Source organism: Sinocyclocheilus grahami, unplaced genomic scaffold (genome assembly GCF_001515645.1).
Source record: "Sinocyclocheilus grahami isolate Dianchi unplaced genomic scaffold, SAMN03320097.WGS_v1.1 scaffold892.1, whole genome shotgun sequence".
Taxonomy (NCBI): domain Eukaryota; kingdom Metazoa; phylum Chordata; class Actinopteri; order Cypriniformes; family Cyprinidae; genus Sinocyclocheilus; species Sinocyclocheilus grahami.
In genome coordinates this window covers 63,423-78,695 of record NW_015506071.1, presented here as the reverse complement: position 1 = coordinate 78,695, position 15,273 = coordinate 63,423, and the positions used below count along the sequence as shown (strand labels likewise).

Genomic DNA, 15,273 nt, shown 5'->3' with positions numbered 1-15,273 from the left:
GAAGTACACTACAAGTGCACAGTAAATAGAATTAAGCGCACTTCTTTTTCACAAGGTTAGGGACATGTTCTAGCTGATAACAATAAATGTCCGATTTTAAAATTCGAAACTATTTTGTCTAAATAAATCAACAATAAATCACACAAAAAAATCATTGTATTTGCTAAAAGTCAATTTATGCATCACAACATTATAATGTATATTCTTAAATTTTCTAAAAAGTATATTTAATGTGTTATTAAATTATTAGTGTTTTTGAGTGTGTTACTTGACTTAGTGTTATGAAGGCAAAGGTAATCTAAATGTAAAAATAAGGGAATGCGCAATTAAATATACAGTATTGGATGTTATATACACAGTAACGATGATAAATAAAATGTAAAAAAGAAAAAAAAAATTTTTTCAAAAATTAGTTTGAGCTCCAACAATAACTGGCTCCAGCAGTATCACCACAGACGCCCTGTTGAAGACTCCTGTGCTCAACAGGCATGCCTGTGGCTGCTAAAAGCCATTCAAGCTAAAAACGCTTAATTACAGCCGTAATCATAACCTTGACTATTTGATTAGTTCTGCAGCCTTAAATATTTCCTTCCTTAAACATTTTCTTTCTTTCTTTTTACCATAAAATGATGTCTAATGGCCATTCATACGAAACTGCATCTGAAAGAACTACACAGACTTACGTTCTCTTTTCATTGTCATACCTCGCATGATATTCTAATCAGGGATTTTTTTAAATCCCCCAACATACTCAGTCCTCTTGATTTCTGTGCCAGAGAAGTGAGTGTGGGAGAGGGGGGCTGGGGGTGGACAAAAAAAGATAGCATATAGTGAGTTTAAAAGTCGCTGGGATTGGTTGTGTAGTTTGGAGGAGCAGTCAGATGGGAGCGTGTATTAATAATGCATGCCTGGCTCAAAGAGCTCTCACACAGGAAACACAGACTGGGGTTCAGATCAGGGTAAAGAGAACAGGCCAAGAGAGAGCGAGAGAGAGAGAGAGAGAGAGAGAGAGAGAGAGAGAGAGAGAGAGAGAAAAAGAGAAAAAGAGAGGAATCATTAAAACACAAGATTTAGATGGTTAGTCAGCTTTAAGCTAAACTGAGTCGTGAATACATTTAGCTATAACCTTTTAAACCAAACTCTTTAAGGAGAGAAAGAGAAAGAGAGAAGAGAGGGAGAGAGAGAGAGAGAGAGAGAGAGAGAGAGAGAGAGAGAGAGAGAGAGAGATTACAACAGTAAAAGCCAGGAATCGCTCTGGTTTATTGGATTTTAACCTCACAATTGTATTTTGTCTCATGTTGTGATGTGTTTTTCTTATTCTAGTCTTCAGCTTTTCTTGAAGAACCCGTGAAATTGTTTGGTTAATGCAGTTTTTTAGTTATGTGTTGACGTATTTCCAGTTAAAACAGGAAGTCTGGGTGAGACATTAAATATTTCACTTGCAAGTCATTTGCAGGTGGTATTGAGGGCGGGGCATTCACATTCTAAAGAGCATCTGATTGGACAAAAATCTGTGTAGTGCAGGATGAGTCATCGTCTTTCAACTTTTAGGAGTGAACTAGCATATAAATTCCTCCAAGCTAATAGACATGATTAAAAGTCATGGAGTCTTTAAAAGGCAACATCGTTGTGTTTTCCAATCGATGCCATCCAACAACTTTTTTTGTTGTTGTTGAATATCTTGTTTATTTTCTTTCACTATTTCATGCTGACTTTAATTCCATTCCAACTTCAAGTAAAACTTGCTTTATATTATCAGCTTTATACCAAAACTCACCTGGTTCTTCTACAGTAGGTCTTCACTAAAAGGCCTATTGTTCTACAAGATTTGCTGGTCCCTTGGTGAACATTCAACGCTGTCGGTGAGTTTTAAGCTTCTGTAACAAACCATCGACCGTTGACTGTACCCTGAGGGTGGCCAAAAAACGACGTAAGCGGAGCAATCTAGAAATGGATCTGGAAAGAGCTGTATGGGTGTATTAGCCCACTAATGACTGCAATAAACATTCATTGCTGTCGGTGGGTTTCCAATGGACACAACTCACTGATCAATGAATGCAAACTGCGGTGCAAGAACCTCAGTCAAAAACAGAAGGAGGAGTGAAGGGATTTCTGGGTAGAGTCATTTGCATAGTGTTATAAGGACAGCAGCACACCAGCAAAGAGGTAAGGTAAGTCCACCATCTACTTTGTATATCATAATAACAATATGTTTTTGACACTATTCATTCAACTGACACTATTAATCACAGATGAAACGTACAGTAGAAATTCTACCATATTAGCAATATTAGGCAAACAAGAGTCCTATTGTATTGAATACCAGCACGGCTGAGTTTGACCTGTAGACAAAAAGCCACAGGCCGTGCTTCAGGATTGCTCCAAGCAAACACAAATGCTCCACTTTCCCAAAAACCTTGTTTTGCCCGAGGCGAAGTCCCACCAATGCACTCCCTGTTCCACTTCTGCTCTACATCACTCGCAGATCTGGTCTGGATCATTGTGAATATGGATAAATGGTGAGTGGTGCAAACACCATAAAAACCCCGGATATTCATATTCCATGTGCTTAAAATCATTTGAGACACCTTGGGAACCTCACAGAAACACCCTCGCAACCACCCACAATGACCTAGCAAGCAAACATCACTCATATCCGCTTTAGAAAATGCGAAAATCTAAGATTGCGGTGCTCATTCAAGAAAAACATGTTTGAACCTGGCTCGCAACATTTCCTGATCCTGATTCTTCTCATCACTAGGGTTATTATTGTTAACTAAAACTATTAAAACCCTTTGTGTCAATTGAAATTAAAATAAATATTACATGAAATGTTGCCTTGCCAACTAACCAAAACCAAAAAAAAAACTTCAAATAAAAATACATTAAGCTTAAATTATAATAAATAATAAATAAAAATGGGAAAAATCCTAAAGTAAAAAAAACGAAACATTAAATTAAATAAAAGTCCATTCAAAATATTAATAAAAACTACAATAAAATATGAAAAAAAATATGGCTAGCGTAACAAACTCTAGCATAACAAAATGCACTCAGACACTTCAGCAATCACATAGTTCTTCAAGAACCTTCCCAAGATCTTCAAAAAAGAAATATCAGAATGAGAAAACGTTTCGAGCCGGATTTGAATTTGCATTTCCTCAATGAGCACCACAGGGTAACGTTTCACAACATGTGCACAAACTTGCTCTTTTTTGTAAAACACACTGAATTTTCCTTTGTATGCAATCAAACACAGGACCGATTCAAAATTCCTTCCCAAGATCTTCAAAAAAGAAATATCAGAATGAGAAAACGTTTCGAGCCGGATTTGAATTTGCATTTCCTCAATGAGCACCACAGGGTAACGTTTCACAACATGTGCACAAACTTGCTCTTTTTTGTAAAAGACTTATTTAAACACACTGAATTTTCCTTTGTATGCAACCAAACACAGGACCGATTCAAAATTCATATAATAGTTCTCAGTGTATTCAGTGTACTCAGTTACTAAACAGTACTATTGTCAGGTTGGTGGATTGCTTGGTTGTGCTTTGGCTGACCTCTAAACCCAGTCCAGACATCTCAGCATCATCATGCTAAAATAAATCTGGCCTGAAATAGATCACAACTCAGCACAAAAACCCACATTAATAAATTAATGCATAAAAATACAACCACTGAGGAGCTAGGCAACACCTTTTTCACACTCATGTATGCTGACCTTCCCGCACAAGCGGACAGAGAAACACCCAGCACACTCAGTTCTTGAAAAGATTGTTTCCCCTTTTTTCAGCAGGAAGAGATAGAATCATCTGGAAACAATCCCAGTGTAATTGCCCTGTTTAGTTTGCTTTACGTGCTGGGAAGTTTCTAACACATCGACATTTTCCAGTCAGCCTAAACCAAGCTTTCGTCTTTTTTTTCTCTCTTCTCCCCAGTCTCGCTCTTTCTTTTCTCTATTTGTCTTTTACAGTGGAAAGTGTCTGAAGTGCAGGAGGAATACGGCTGGGTTCGTGTCTCTGCTGCCCATATGGAGCTTTTACTATGGTGACCAGACCAAACCCGGCACTCTGCTGTGACTCTGAGAGAGAACTGACTCACAGGACTATAATAGCATTAAAACCCACAGCATGCAAACAAACGAAGTCTGGAGAGAGTGCACTGACCGCAGTCTTGGCCTCCGATTACTTATTTATTTTTATTTTGCTGCAGAAAACTCACTTAGTTAAAGTGAGAGTTCATCCAGAAATGAACATTCTGTCATCATTGGTTCACCTTCATGTCTTTCCACTAGGGATGTAATGATTAATCGCGAGCTGGTTGAAAATCGATTCAAATATGTGGCGATTCAAATCGGTTGAGATGCTAAACAAATCGCAAGTCGATTAGGGGCAGGAGTTTATATGAATGTATGTCTTAGGGGAACTTACTGTCTTTAGAAAAGTTTAGATGGTATTTTTTATTTTCATCTTGCCTCTGTGTAATGCACATTAAAGTTCATAAGAGCAGCACTGCTTTGTTAACAGCGGAAACCAAGGAAATGCTTTAAGCGCCACCTGCTGGCAGAGAGTGAATCTGCATCTCGTTCAGCTCGTCTGCTGTTTCGGTTTCATGCAGATATTTTTATGTATAGTTTCACAAAACTGAAGTCAAACCATTCTGTTTTTGCTTCAAATTTCGAAATTATACAATCTAATTTAGATTAAAAACTGCTCATGTTGCATGTATGCAGCATCTTTGTTTGGATCATGATTAAAATGCAGTGGTTGCCTCTCATTTTAAATAGAAAGAGCACTGACAAAGCCTTAGTTTGTTTATATGAAGATATTTCTTTATTTGTGTTACTTATTTATTTGATTTGGGGCTTGTTTTAACATTTCAATTTAGTTTTGTTATTTACATTTACATTAAATTTAGTTTTTTAGCAGACAATTTTATCCAAAGCGACTTACAAATGAGGACAATAGAAGCAATCAAAACCAACAAAAGAGCAATGATATGCAAGTGCTATATTAGTATATTATTATAGTGTTATATTTCAGTTTCACAAAGAAATGTGCAGCATTTTGTCCAAGTAATAATAAAAGGACAAATTTTATTTATCATTTGTCCTAAATCTAATTTTGTTAAAAAAATCGTGAATCGAATCGTGAAATCAAAACCGTGAATCGAAACGAATCGTGAGTTGAGTGAATCGCTACATCCCTGCTTTCCACCCTGTATGACTTTCTTTATTTTGTGGAACAAAAGGAAAAATTCAGAAGACCATGCTAGTCACTCTTTTCCACGCAATTACAACGAATGGGCAAAGCAGGATACAAAAAAAAAGCATGAAAAAAACATTCATTTTTTAATTAGATGTCCATAGGATTTGTGATTCTTCTGAACCGGGATCATGAGAAAAATGAACAGACCATGTTTTATGTTGTTATTCAATAATATTAATTTAAAAAAATCTAAAAATGTAAAGATTTCAAAAGAACTATTCATTTACAAATCAGCCATTGTTACCTCTCTATGAACATAAATGTGCAGAGGAAAGATTTTCTGTGGAATACCACAATACCCTTGTGGAAAAAAGTACACGTTAGCATATTGTTAAAAAGAGTATTATGGAAATAATATACCTTAAAAGAATATACTTTAGTGTGAACTGAATGTAATGTTTTCAGACTGCATATTATTTCCAATAAAATTAAAATGTATTATAGTTTAAACTTATATTACATACAATTACTTAAGAGTGCTTTTTTGAGAGATACAGTATATATAAGATCTATATACATCTTTAAGTCATTTCGTAATTAATTCTACTGTCTTTGAAATATGGTTAAATTGCACTACCAAATGTACTGACAAGCATTTATGATAAACTAAAATATACCTTTATACAATTTCTGTTAAAACTTGTCATGTCATGCATTTAAATATATTTGAAATTAGAAATGATTAAGTTGCATTTTAGTGCATTAAAAATTATATTACATTTAATATTGAATATCAAACTACATTTGCTTTAGTATGTTAGTCAGCGCATCAAAATAAGTGCATTTTAAAGTATGCCAAAAAGATTATTAAAACAGTGATTTTAAAATGTACTTTAAAATAAAACTTTTCATTTGACATTAAGTGAACTTTTTAACAGTGTACTTAAAAATACACTTAAGAATTTAAAAGTACACTTAAGTGGCCTGCTATTTCAGTAATATTACAAGGAGGAAGACACTTAAGTTTTTTGGAAAACATGAGGGGGAGTAAATTATGACAATTTTTGTTTCTATCCTTTTATTCTATTATGTGCATTTGCTGCATTTTCAGTCCAGATCACTGAATATGGATGTGAACTGCACATAAACAGCATAATTGCCTAATTTATTTAGCATTTTATGTAAGCAGAATAGTCAATTTACACAATGTAGGGCAGCATGAAGCATGAAAATCTGTTTTGTTTAATTACATATTGGGCTTCTGTTTCAGATAGCTTGACTATGATACGGGTTAATTAGATCATCACGCGGCAGGCTACGTAACACAGAGAGGAAATGCGAGTGTGTGGGTCTGTCATATAAATCAGTGACTCATGCTAGTTACATCCTCGTCTCCCTCACTGAACGCGCTGATGCTACAGGAAGTGACAGGAGAACAGTCTTGATGCTACAGGAAGTGACAGGAGAACAGTCTGGCCCATTTCTGGATGACCGGGAAGCACTCCGGCAGCCTGACCCCCAGTCAAACACGACGAGCAAAAGATGCATCAAGCATCAAAAGAAAGTAACATTGTTCCCAACAAACTGTGAACTGGCTCTTCCAATATTCTGAAAGGAAACACGCAATGGGGTCTGAGATCTCTAGTGAAAATGCTTCTGTTTTGCATTTCTCAAGTTCAAAACCATTTCTCTCATTACAAATCATATTGCCAGCAAATAAAACTACTGGCTCTTCCAATATTCTGAAAGGAAACACGCAATGGGGTCTGAGATCTCTAGTGAAAATGCTTCTTTTGCATTTCTCAAGTTCAAAACCATTTCTCTCATTACAAATCATATTGCCAGCAAATAAAACTGAGTTTTGAATTCCAAAATGTGTTAATATTTCAAACATATTTCTAAAATCAAATAAAAAAATCAGTAACAATATACATTTTTATTATTATTACTATTATTTTGGTCATATGGATCATATTGGCCTTCTTGCTGTCTTAGTACATATGTACACTTTAATTCATTTAATTTCATTTTGGTTGAAAATACATTATTAGAGGTACTTTTAATTTCTCTATATATTTACCGTAATTAAATTAAAAAATATTCTTAATGGCATCATCCTTCCTTTAAGCAAAATCTCCTCTTTTAATCACTTTATATAATTTTTTCTTACAATTTTATTGCAAAATGCTCATATTTCTAGAAAATCCAGTGGCTGTGTTTGTAAATCATTTACAACTGATAAGTGGATATATAGAGAAATATCATAATTACATTCTCTCTTAGTAGCACTTTGTAGTTTCACTAGCTTACAATTGAAACAAGGCCTCTAATGACTAAATGAAACGGTCAACCTTGTTACCTTACTGAAGGCATAATTATATCCCAACGCATATTAAATGTATATTATATGCTAGTTCATATATAGCTTGAGCAAAATGCAAATTATTACTGCTTAAACATTAAATGTCTGTTAGAATGTTTAAAATTCTACAAAATAAAAACACTTTTTTTCTGAATATTATTCTTCAGCTCTTGGTCTGTGAACTTTAGTTTTGCTAAAGTGTTAAAGTGCTAAAGTGCTAAGTATGTTTATTTATTTGTCCATTTGTTGATCTATCTTTATAAATCAAATCCATTTCAGAAAGGTGCTATAAAAAAATAAAACATTATTATTATTAAAAATCACCTTATCAAACTAGAAAAGACATGTTTCATAAAACAACCCAAAACACATAAACTAAAAAAGTATGGAAACTTTAAATTAAAAATGCACCTCCGGCCAACTTTTGAAAATAGATCAAGTTCAATGGGGAAAGCAAGAAATGGTGTTTGAGAGAGAAGAAGAGAGAGGGAAGGTATGTGTTTGGCCCCGTTATGTGAGGACAGCAGAGAAGCATGTGTTGGAACAGAGCCAACTGTCTGCATCTGGGTGCTGAGTTCATCAAGGGCACATGAGGTGCAAAAGCCCTTTATAGTCAGCCTGCTGCTCTCTACTGACCCCTTGTGCTTGCCTCAACATCAGCATAACAATAAAACCCACACAAAACTACATCTGCTCATATAAAACACTGACTTTGTGTCTAGAGTACAAGGAGAAAGTGAAGTAAGATGTGTCAGTAGGTAACATATGTCACCCCTTAATCTAGCAAACTGCTCATAATTATTGTCAGGTGCCCATATATTTAGAATAAGGCCATTATATACAGCTGCATGTGATTGAGAGATGCAAGGGGTACACAAGCGGTTAGCATTTGTAAAAAGGTGAACGTTTATTTTTTTCGTATCAGCATACATTTTTACACATTAAATCAAATTTAATTAATTTATCTAGGCCAAATGGTTAGAGCATTTCGTGGCCCTTGAGGTGAGGTGACTGAGGTGAGACCCTTGAGCAAGGAACCGAACCCCCAACTGCTCCCTAGGCACCGGAGGACATGGCTGCCCACTGCTATGGGTGTGTGTTCATTGTGTGTGTGTGTGTGTGTGTGTGTTTTCAAATGAAAACAAAATGGTGTAGAAACATTGTCAGTGCATATGCGATACTTGCCGCAAATAATGAAACTGTGTGTGTGTGTGTGTGTGTGTGTGTGTGTGTGTGTGTCCTTGGCATGCACAGGTCACACAACACAACCCTTGTGCCAGACACAACATCCCAACGGCAAGTGTGGTGACCCTGTCCACAAATCCAAACAAAAACAGTTGATGCCTCCTCGGCTTTAACACAGCACCCAGCGTGCTGACTGGCCCCCTTTCCCCTTAATCCCATTGGTCACGCCAGCCACACACACTGGGGTTTGGACGGGGAGCTGGAGTATCCATGGAAACCAGAGGGATGGATCAGGAAGTTGACAGGTTGCTCAGATTAAGGGCAGTGCTTTTCTTTTATTTGGGGTTTAGGCCCTACACAACTCTATTAGCACTGAAACTAATGCTGAACTTAGCCTGCAAAACCCACATGCCCCCACACACACACACACACACACAGAGCGAGAGAGAGTGTGTGTGTTTACTTTGCAACTGGATTTGGGTTTCAGACTTGACAGAATGAAGGGGGATGTGCAGTGACAAAAAAAAAAAACTATTTAACACCTCAAGTACTACCAAATCAACATGGCTAATGTAATGTATAGTATATTGCAATTAAAATAATGTTGCTGTGCAATTGCCTTTCTATTTAGTTTCATATTGTTGAGTGGTGCTAAGTTTAGAGTACAGGGTGGTTTTAGGTTCTAAAACACATTTTAGTGTCATTTTATACCTTGAAAAGGGTAAAAAAAGGAAAAAAAAAAGCGTTTTTCGAAACAATATACTGTTAAAATGTTACAGGAAAAGACTGTAAAAAATGCAATAGTAAAAACCCTGTTAATAAGTTAACTGAATTATTACTGTACTGTCAACTGTAAATATAAATGGTTTAACATTGATTTATTTGTAATTTACTACAAAATACTTAATTTGCTAGCAAAACTATGAATTATATAATTTATGGTGAAAATCAATAGAACATTCCCATAAGTCGCTATATGACACCGCAAATATTTATAATTTATTGAAATAGTTATTAGAGTATTCACATTTTCATAAACCAGCCAAAAAAAGGTTTAATATTCAGAATATGTCTTTTTAAATAGAATTTCCAAATCCAGCAACACGTTTTTCCCACTGAAGTGTTTATTGTAAAAGTCTGGGAAGCTATAACCATGACTTTGTTTCCCGGTGGACTGTTAAATGCCTGTACTCCCAGAACTCCCAGTCCCAGATACTGCATAAAGTTTGAATAGCAGTAGCAGTAGAGCTTTTTAATGCCATGTCAGCAACGTGGGCTATTTTCATGGAAAAAACACATAAATACAGTAAAATAAAAACAAACAAAAAGAAAAATACAGCCCTTATGATTATGCAAGATGTTTCACATTTACATTTACATTAGAAGATAAAACTTCTCAAATGTTTTTCTAGGCCTAGTAAAAATCTTCCATAACAAGACCTTAAGTGAGCTTACTGAATAAAAATAGTGTCTACTTGGATTAAAAGCAGGACAGTCCAATGGAAATGGACTTTAATGGAAAGGGGGGTCTTGCAGAACATAACGTTGTTTTTTTGCATATCTTGTGCATAAAGTTTGTGGCTTTGAGTAATCAGTATTAGTACTGATCAACTTGGTTGGCATCTTTATGGTTAAAGACAATATAAATTTGATACAGAAAAAAAAATGCAGATATAAAATATGTAAAAAGGAATGAAATGCCAGACCAAGTTAAATGGTTCAATCAGTCAATCAAAACTTTTCATTCCTGGTCACATTGTGCATTATTCATTGGTGGATATTATTCTAAATATTGTTAGTTTTCATCTTTTGATCTATATCTTTCAATATAAATAATAATTTGTTCTTCTTTAAAAAAAAAATCCATGTCATCACAGATTTGGCAAGCTCACATTCGGTCTGTATAATCATTTAGGTACGTAACAGCCACTTCACCATCTAATCAATTCCTGATTAATAAAATCATATCTTGTCTCAAATATCCAATTTCACCCAGTAACCTGTCAGAGTGCAGTGCTAATGTCACCCTTACGTTTACAGCACATCACGCTTTACCTCATAATTCAATCACAGCCCTCAGTAACAATAGCCCTTTCTCTGGTGTGCTGCATCAACAGGTCCCTCATGCCTCTTTTCCCTCGTCACAGCTTCCCAGAGGTTTACGTGCAGCAGTCACACAGAGGTCAGCAATGGCTGAACTGAAAATGACCCTTTCCTCTTACAGCCACCACCTGGCACCGCAGCGTACAAATAGAGAAAAGCAGAAGGAGGGAGAAAGACAGAAAGCAATAGAGTCTGTAGAGAATAAAAGAGGAACACTAAAAGAGGAAGAAATGTACTTGAGATGAACCTGGACATATAGAGATCTGTGAAAACTATCGATTCAGCCACTTTTAGGCAACTCAACCAAAGTTAGTGGGCTAAAATTAAAATATGTCACTCTGCTGGTTCACATTAAAAAGACATTTCTGATATCGGATCTAATTTACTCTAGTTTACTTTCTGAAACTATTACAAACACATAAAAAATGGATAATCAGCTATTTAGCATGTTGGCATAATATAAAAAAAAAAGGCATCTAACATACAAAACCAAACTTTAAATTTGAGTTTGCACTGATATCATGTTCATCATGTTCCAATCACAGAGATTTCAGGAGGCAAATTTACGTATTGAAATTCACATATAGAAATAGCCAATCAATACACTGTGAAGAATGTTATCCAAGCAATCTAACTGGATAGTCAGTACGAGTGTATTATTATTCATGGAGCCAGTCAAATGTTTACAACAAAGGTCAGAGGTCAAAACTGGAATACACAATCCTGGAATGCAACACGAAATTCCAAGCTCAGTCTGAAAGCAGAAAAATGCTGCCTGCCTAAAGTGATATACAGAAGCCGGAAGGCATCAAATCTTTTGTTGCATTCAGTCGTGTAAGATGCTGGTCAGATGTACTCTTCACTGGCAATGATATCTCACAATCCTGAGGTTTGATTATTATTATTTATTTATTTTTCAAAAGAGAACTGCTTTTAGATCAATTTATGTAATGTTACAGCTTGAAGCAAAATTACAGCTTCTTTTGATTTCGGACACAGCAAGTGTTTACAGACTTGATTGAATTGGATTGGAGGATTGCATTGCATTTCACTCAGCAAATTTAGTAATCATAAGTATGGCAAACACAAACACAACACAACATTTATATCTGCACAAATACATGTTAAGCAACATTTTGTTTGTAGAATGGATTGGAGATGATAGGAAGCCCCCTGGTGGACATTTGATGTTGACACACTATAACCTGGGTTGACAGCACAGACTGACAGCCACACGGGCATCAAATAGTGATATTTCTTAACTTGGAAATCTATCATAAATTCCTTTTAATGTCTTTTATTAAAAACGAGCATAGCAAAAGTAAATTAATCAACAACAAAAAAAGAGAACTATAGTTTGATCTAACCCACACTTTACAAATTCTTTGTTTAAAAAATTAATTTACCTTACCTTGCTCCTCTGCATCCAATAGATCACCACAGAAACCTGCATTGAGAAAATCATAAAATTATATACAGTTTGCATACAGTTATAAATGTAGACACAGAATGTCTCATACACACAACAAAACAGACATATGAAACATACTTTGTTAAAAAAAAAAATATATATATATATATATATATATATATATACAGTATATATAAACCACATCTGACTGCCAGCCACATGAGAGGATAGCCTTCACCCTTCACTCTTCTATACAAGCCAAAGGTGGAAGGCGAATGACCTTGGGCTGTGTGACATTAAAAGGGTCCATTAGCATAGCAATGGCTCTGCATATCACCTCAGCTTCCTGGTATTAGGTTGCAGTCTACACAACATGACCCAGTAAGATGCTCTTTCCTTCTGCCTCTGGGCAAAAGATCATCAGACAACCCTCTGAGATCAAACAACTGAATTTTATGGCTCTAATCTCTCCTACCTAAGCCAATTATCGCAAGGTGTCGATAAGAAACCCGTCCCATCTCTAAAGCTCGCCGCATTTGCCGAGTTGTGGAGTAAAACAATGATTTCATTTAGATTAGAAAAACAAAAAAAAAGCTATGGTGGCATGGATATTTTAATGTATGGCAACCTGTTACATCACGTGCAATTATGAACCACCTGGCTCTAGATTCCAAGCAAATTTACACTTTATGTGGTGAAGATACTTATTATATAAAGCCATATTGTGATAGAAGCCCCAATGTGTAAAAACTGGTTTGAATGCCTTTATTGATTGGCTGTTTACAAACCTTAGAGAATAAGAACAAGTGGGGTCTCCTGGGACATTTAATCCAAGGAACAAGGAAGAATGGCTTTATGGTTGGGGGTTTGAAGGACAAGAGAGAAACAGCTCATTCAATTCTCACAGGCTCATTTTCTCTGTCCAACACCCTTAAAAAATAGGTGGTACTATTCACCTGTTGTGTTAGTTGGCATATTTTTTAAATCACAGACACACTTGTAACTATTTGACAATCCTGGTGTAATTTGGTGTAACATGTGCAAATTGATTATTTTAAATCTTTAATTCTCTAGAGCTGCATTGATCAGACTATAATAAAAAAATACAAAATTACATTAAAAGAATTGATCCTCTCAACATACTGGCATCATTTATTCACCCTCAAGTCATTCCAAACCCTTACGATTTCATTTGCTGAACACAAAAGAACTTTAGCAGAAAAGCTGCTCTTTTCCATAGTTCACACTGACACTGTTGAGCTCCAAAAATGATGAAAACACCATAAAAGTGCAAAAGGTCCACAATGCGATATGTGCGCTTCCAAGGACAGACTGAAATTGAAAACAAATAAATAAATGAATTATATAATTCATCATTAAAAATTCCCCTCTGCCATAACTCTCAACACGTCCACATATATTCAAATATAGCGCGGCTGCTGTGACATCAGACCATGGCGATTCTTGACCTGCTACAATGCATTTTGTAGATTTATTTTTGTCTTTTCTGGAGTATGAGAGCCTCAGTTCCTACTCACCTTTATTCTATGGAAAAATAGTCTTAAGGACATCCTTTAAAAGTTTAAAATATATTTGTTCCATGCGAGAAAGAAAGTCATCCATGTTTGGAAAGACATGAGGGTGAGTAAATGATAACCGAATTTTCTGTTTTATTATTCTAGTCCAAGGCATAATGGTACAATCAGGCCATTCTCTTTGAATGCAACTTTCATTTAAACTGAAATAAATACATTTTTAAGACGTATTTAAGGTGTGGTGTGGTACAGATAAGGAGGCTGTTTAGATAAAGTCGTAATGTGGCCTCAAATTCCTAAATGATTCTAGAGTTTGCTGGGTGGGGGGGTGCAGGTTTCCCCAAGTTCAAAAGTTCACATTTTACAAGCACTTAAAGACCAGTGACCCATGTCCAAATAAAAACTTTCCTGTTGTTGACTCCTCTCCTCCTAAAATCTCTCCTTCTGTATTTATTTCTGTCCGAAAACAGAAAAAAAAGAAAGGCAGAAACACAAGACTTCATCCTTCCTACTATAAATACAGTAAGTGGTACATTAGGCTATACAAAATTATTAGTAATGGGATCATTTTAAATTAGTGGCAAAGGGAAAATGACACTTAAAGAGTTCTTAAGTTATCTGGTAGGGGTAAACTCAATCAATCAAATTACATAACAATCACCATTATAATAAAATTTAATTTAATTGAATTAAAAGAAAAACTTATCTTACCATTGGCTGTCGTCCCAAAATGTTTCTTGGAAAAGTCAACCCCGTGTGTTTTGTCCACCATATCTCTTGTTTATTTTCCTTAAAGTTGCACTCTCTCCGTTTTGCCGTTCATGCCCCGTTTAAAATGAACAAGTTCACTGCTCACGGGATCAAGCTTCCATCATGCGCTCACTCAGAGCCCCACCAGCGGCCCGCGAGGGTGGGCGTGGCTATCTGCGCTCCGCAGCCAATCACCGCCGCCCGTCGATGACGACACAGGAATACACGCTGCTAGGACTTTAGCGTTTAAAACCTATATTACCATAAAAACTGGGATGTATAATTGAAATGTATGTATTTCATCTGCTTTTCAGAATGACATATTGTAATGTAAAAAATAATACATTATGCAAATTTTTTATTAGAAAATTAAACATTTTCCTAAAACCAAATTCCTTACATTTTATAAATTACTTTAAATTATAACCCTTTGGAGCAAAGCAAAAACAAAAACGCGCTTTAATGTTTTCAAAGTAATTGTCTAAAAGTTAATGTTGTAATATGTCTTGCTCCTGTGGCTTTAAATAAAAAATAAAATAAAAATAAATAAGGTCACAGCTGTAATGCAACAAGCATATGAACACTAACACAACTAACAGAGAATATGAAGACTTCTTACAAACATGATGTATGTAATGTAACATAATGGATGATGCTGCACTGTGTTTGTAATAAATGTAGGCCTATGTCACATAAACAAATGCCTTCGATAACTGG

General features: G+C 35.6%; 1 protein-coding gene across 1 annotated transcript in view; it reads right to left on the bottom strand.

The window, feature by feature from the left end:
* nr6a1a (nuclear receptor subfamily 6, group A, member 1a) overlaps positions 1–14,664 on the bottom strand; it is an 88,524-nt gene extending 73,860 nt beyond the window's left edge. Inside the window, exons 1-2 of the mRNA XM_016248809.1 lie at positions 14,518–14,664; positions 12,272–12,307 (exon numbers count right to left, since the gene is read on the bottom strand). Of these exons, the coding sequence (XP_016104295.1) occupies positions 12,272–12,307; positions 14,518–14,578 (97 nt within the window). The 5' untranslated portion in view covers positions 14,579–14,664. The remainder of the gene's footprint in view (positions 1–12,271; positions 12,308–14,517) is intronic.
* Positions 14,665–15,273: the final 609 nt, after the last annotated feature.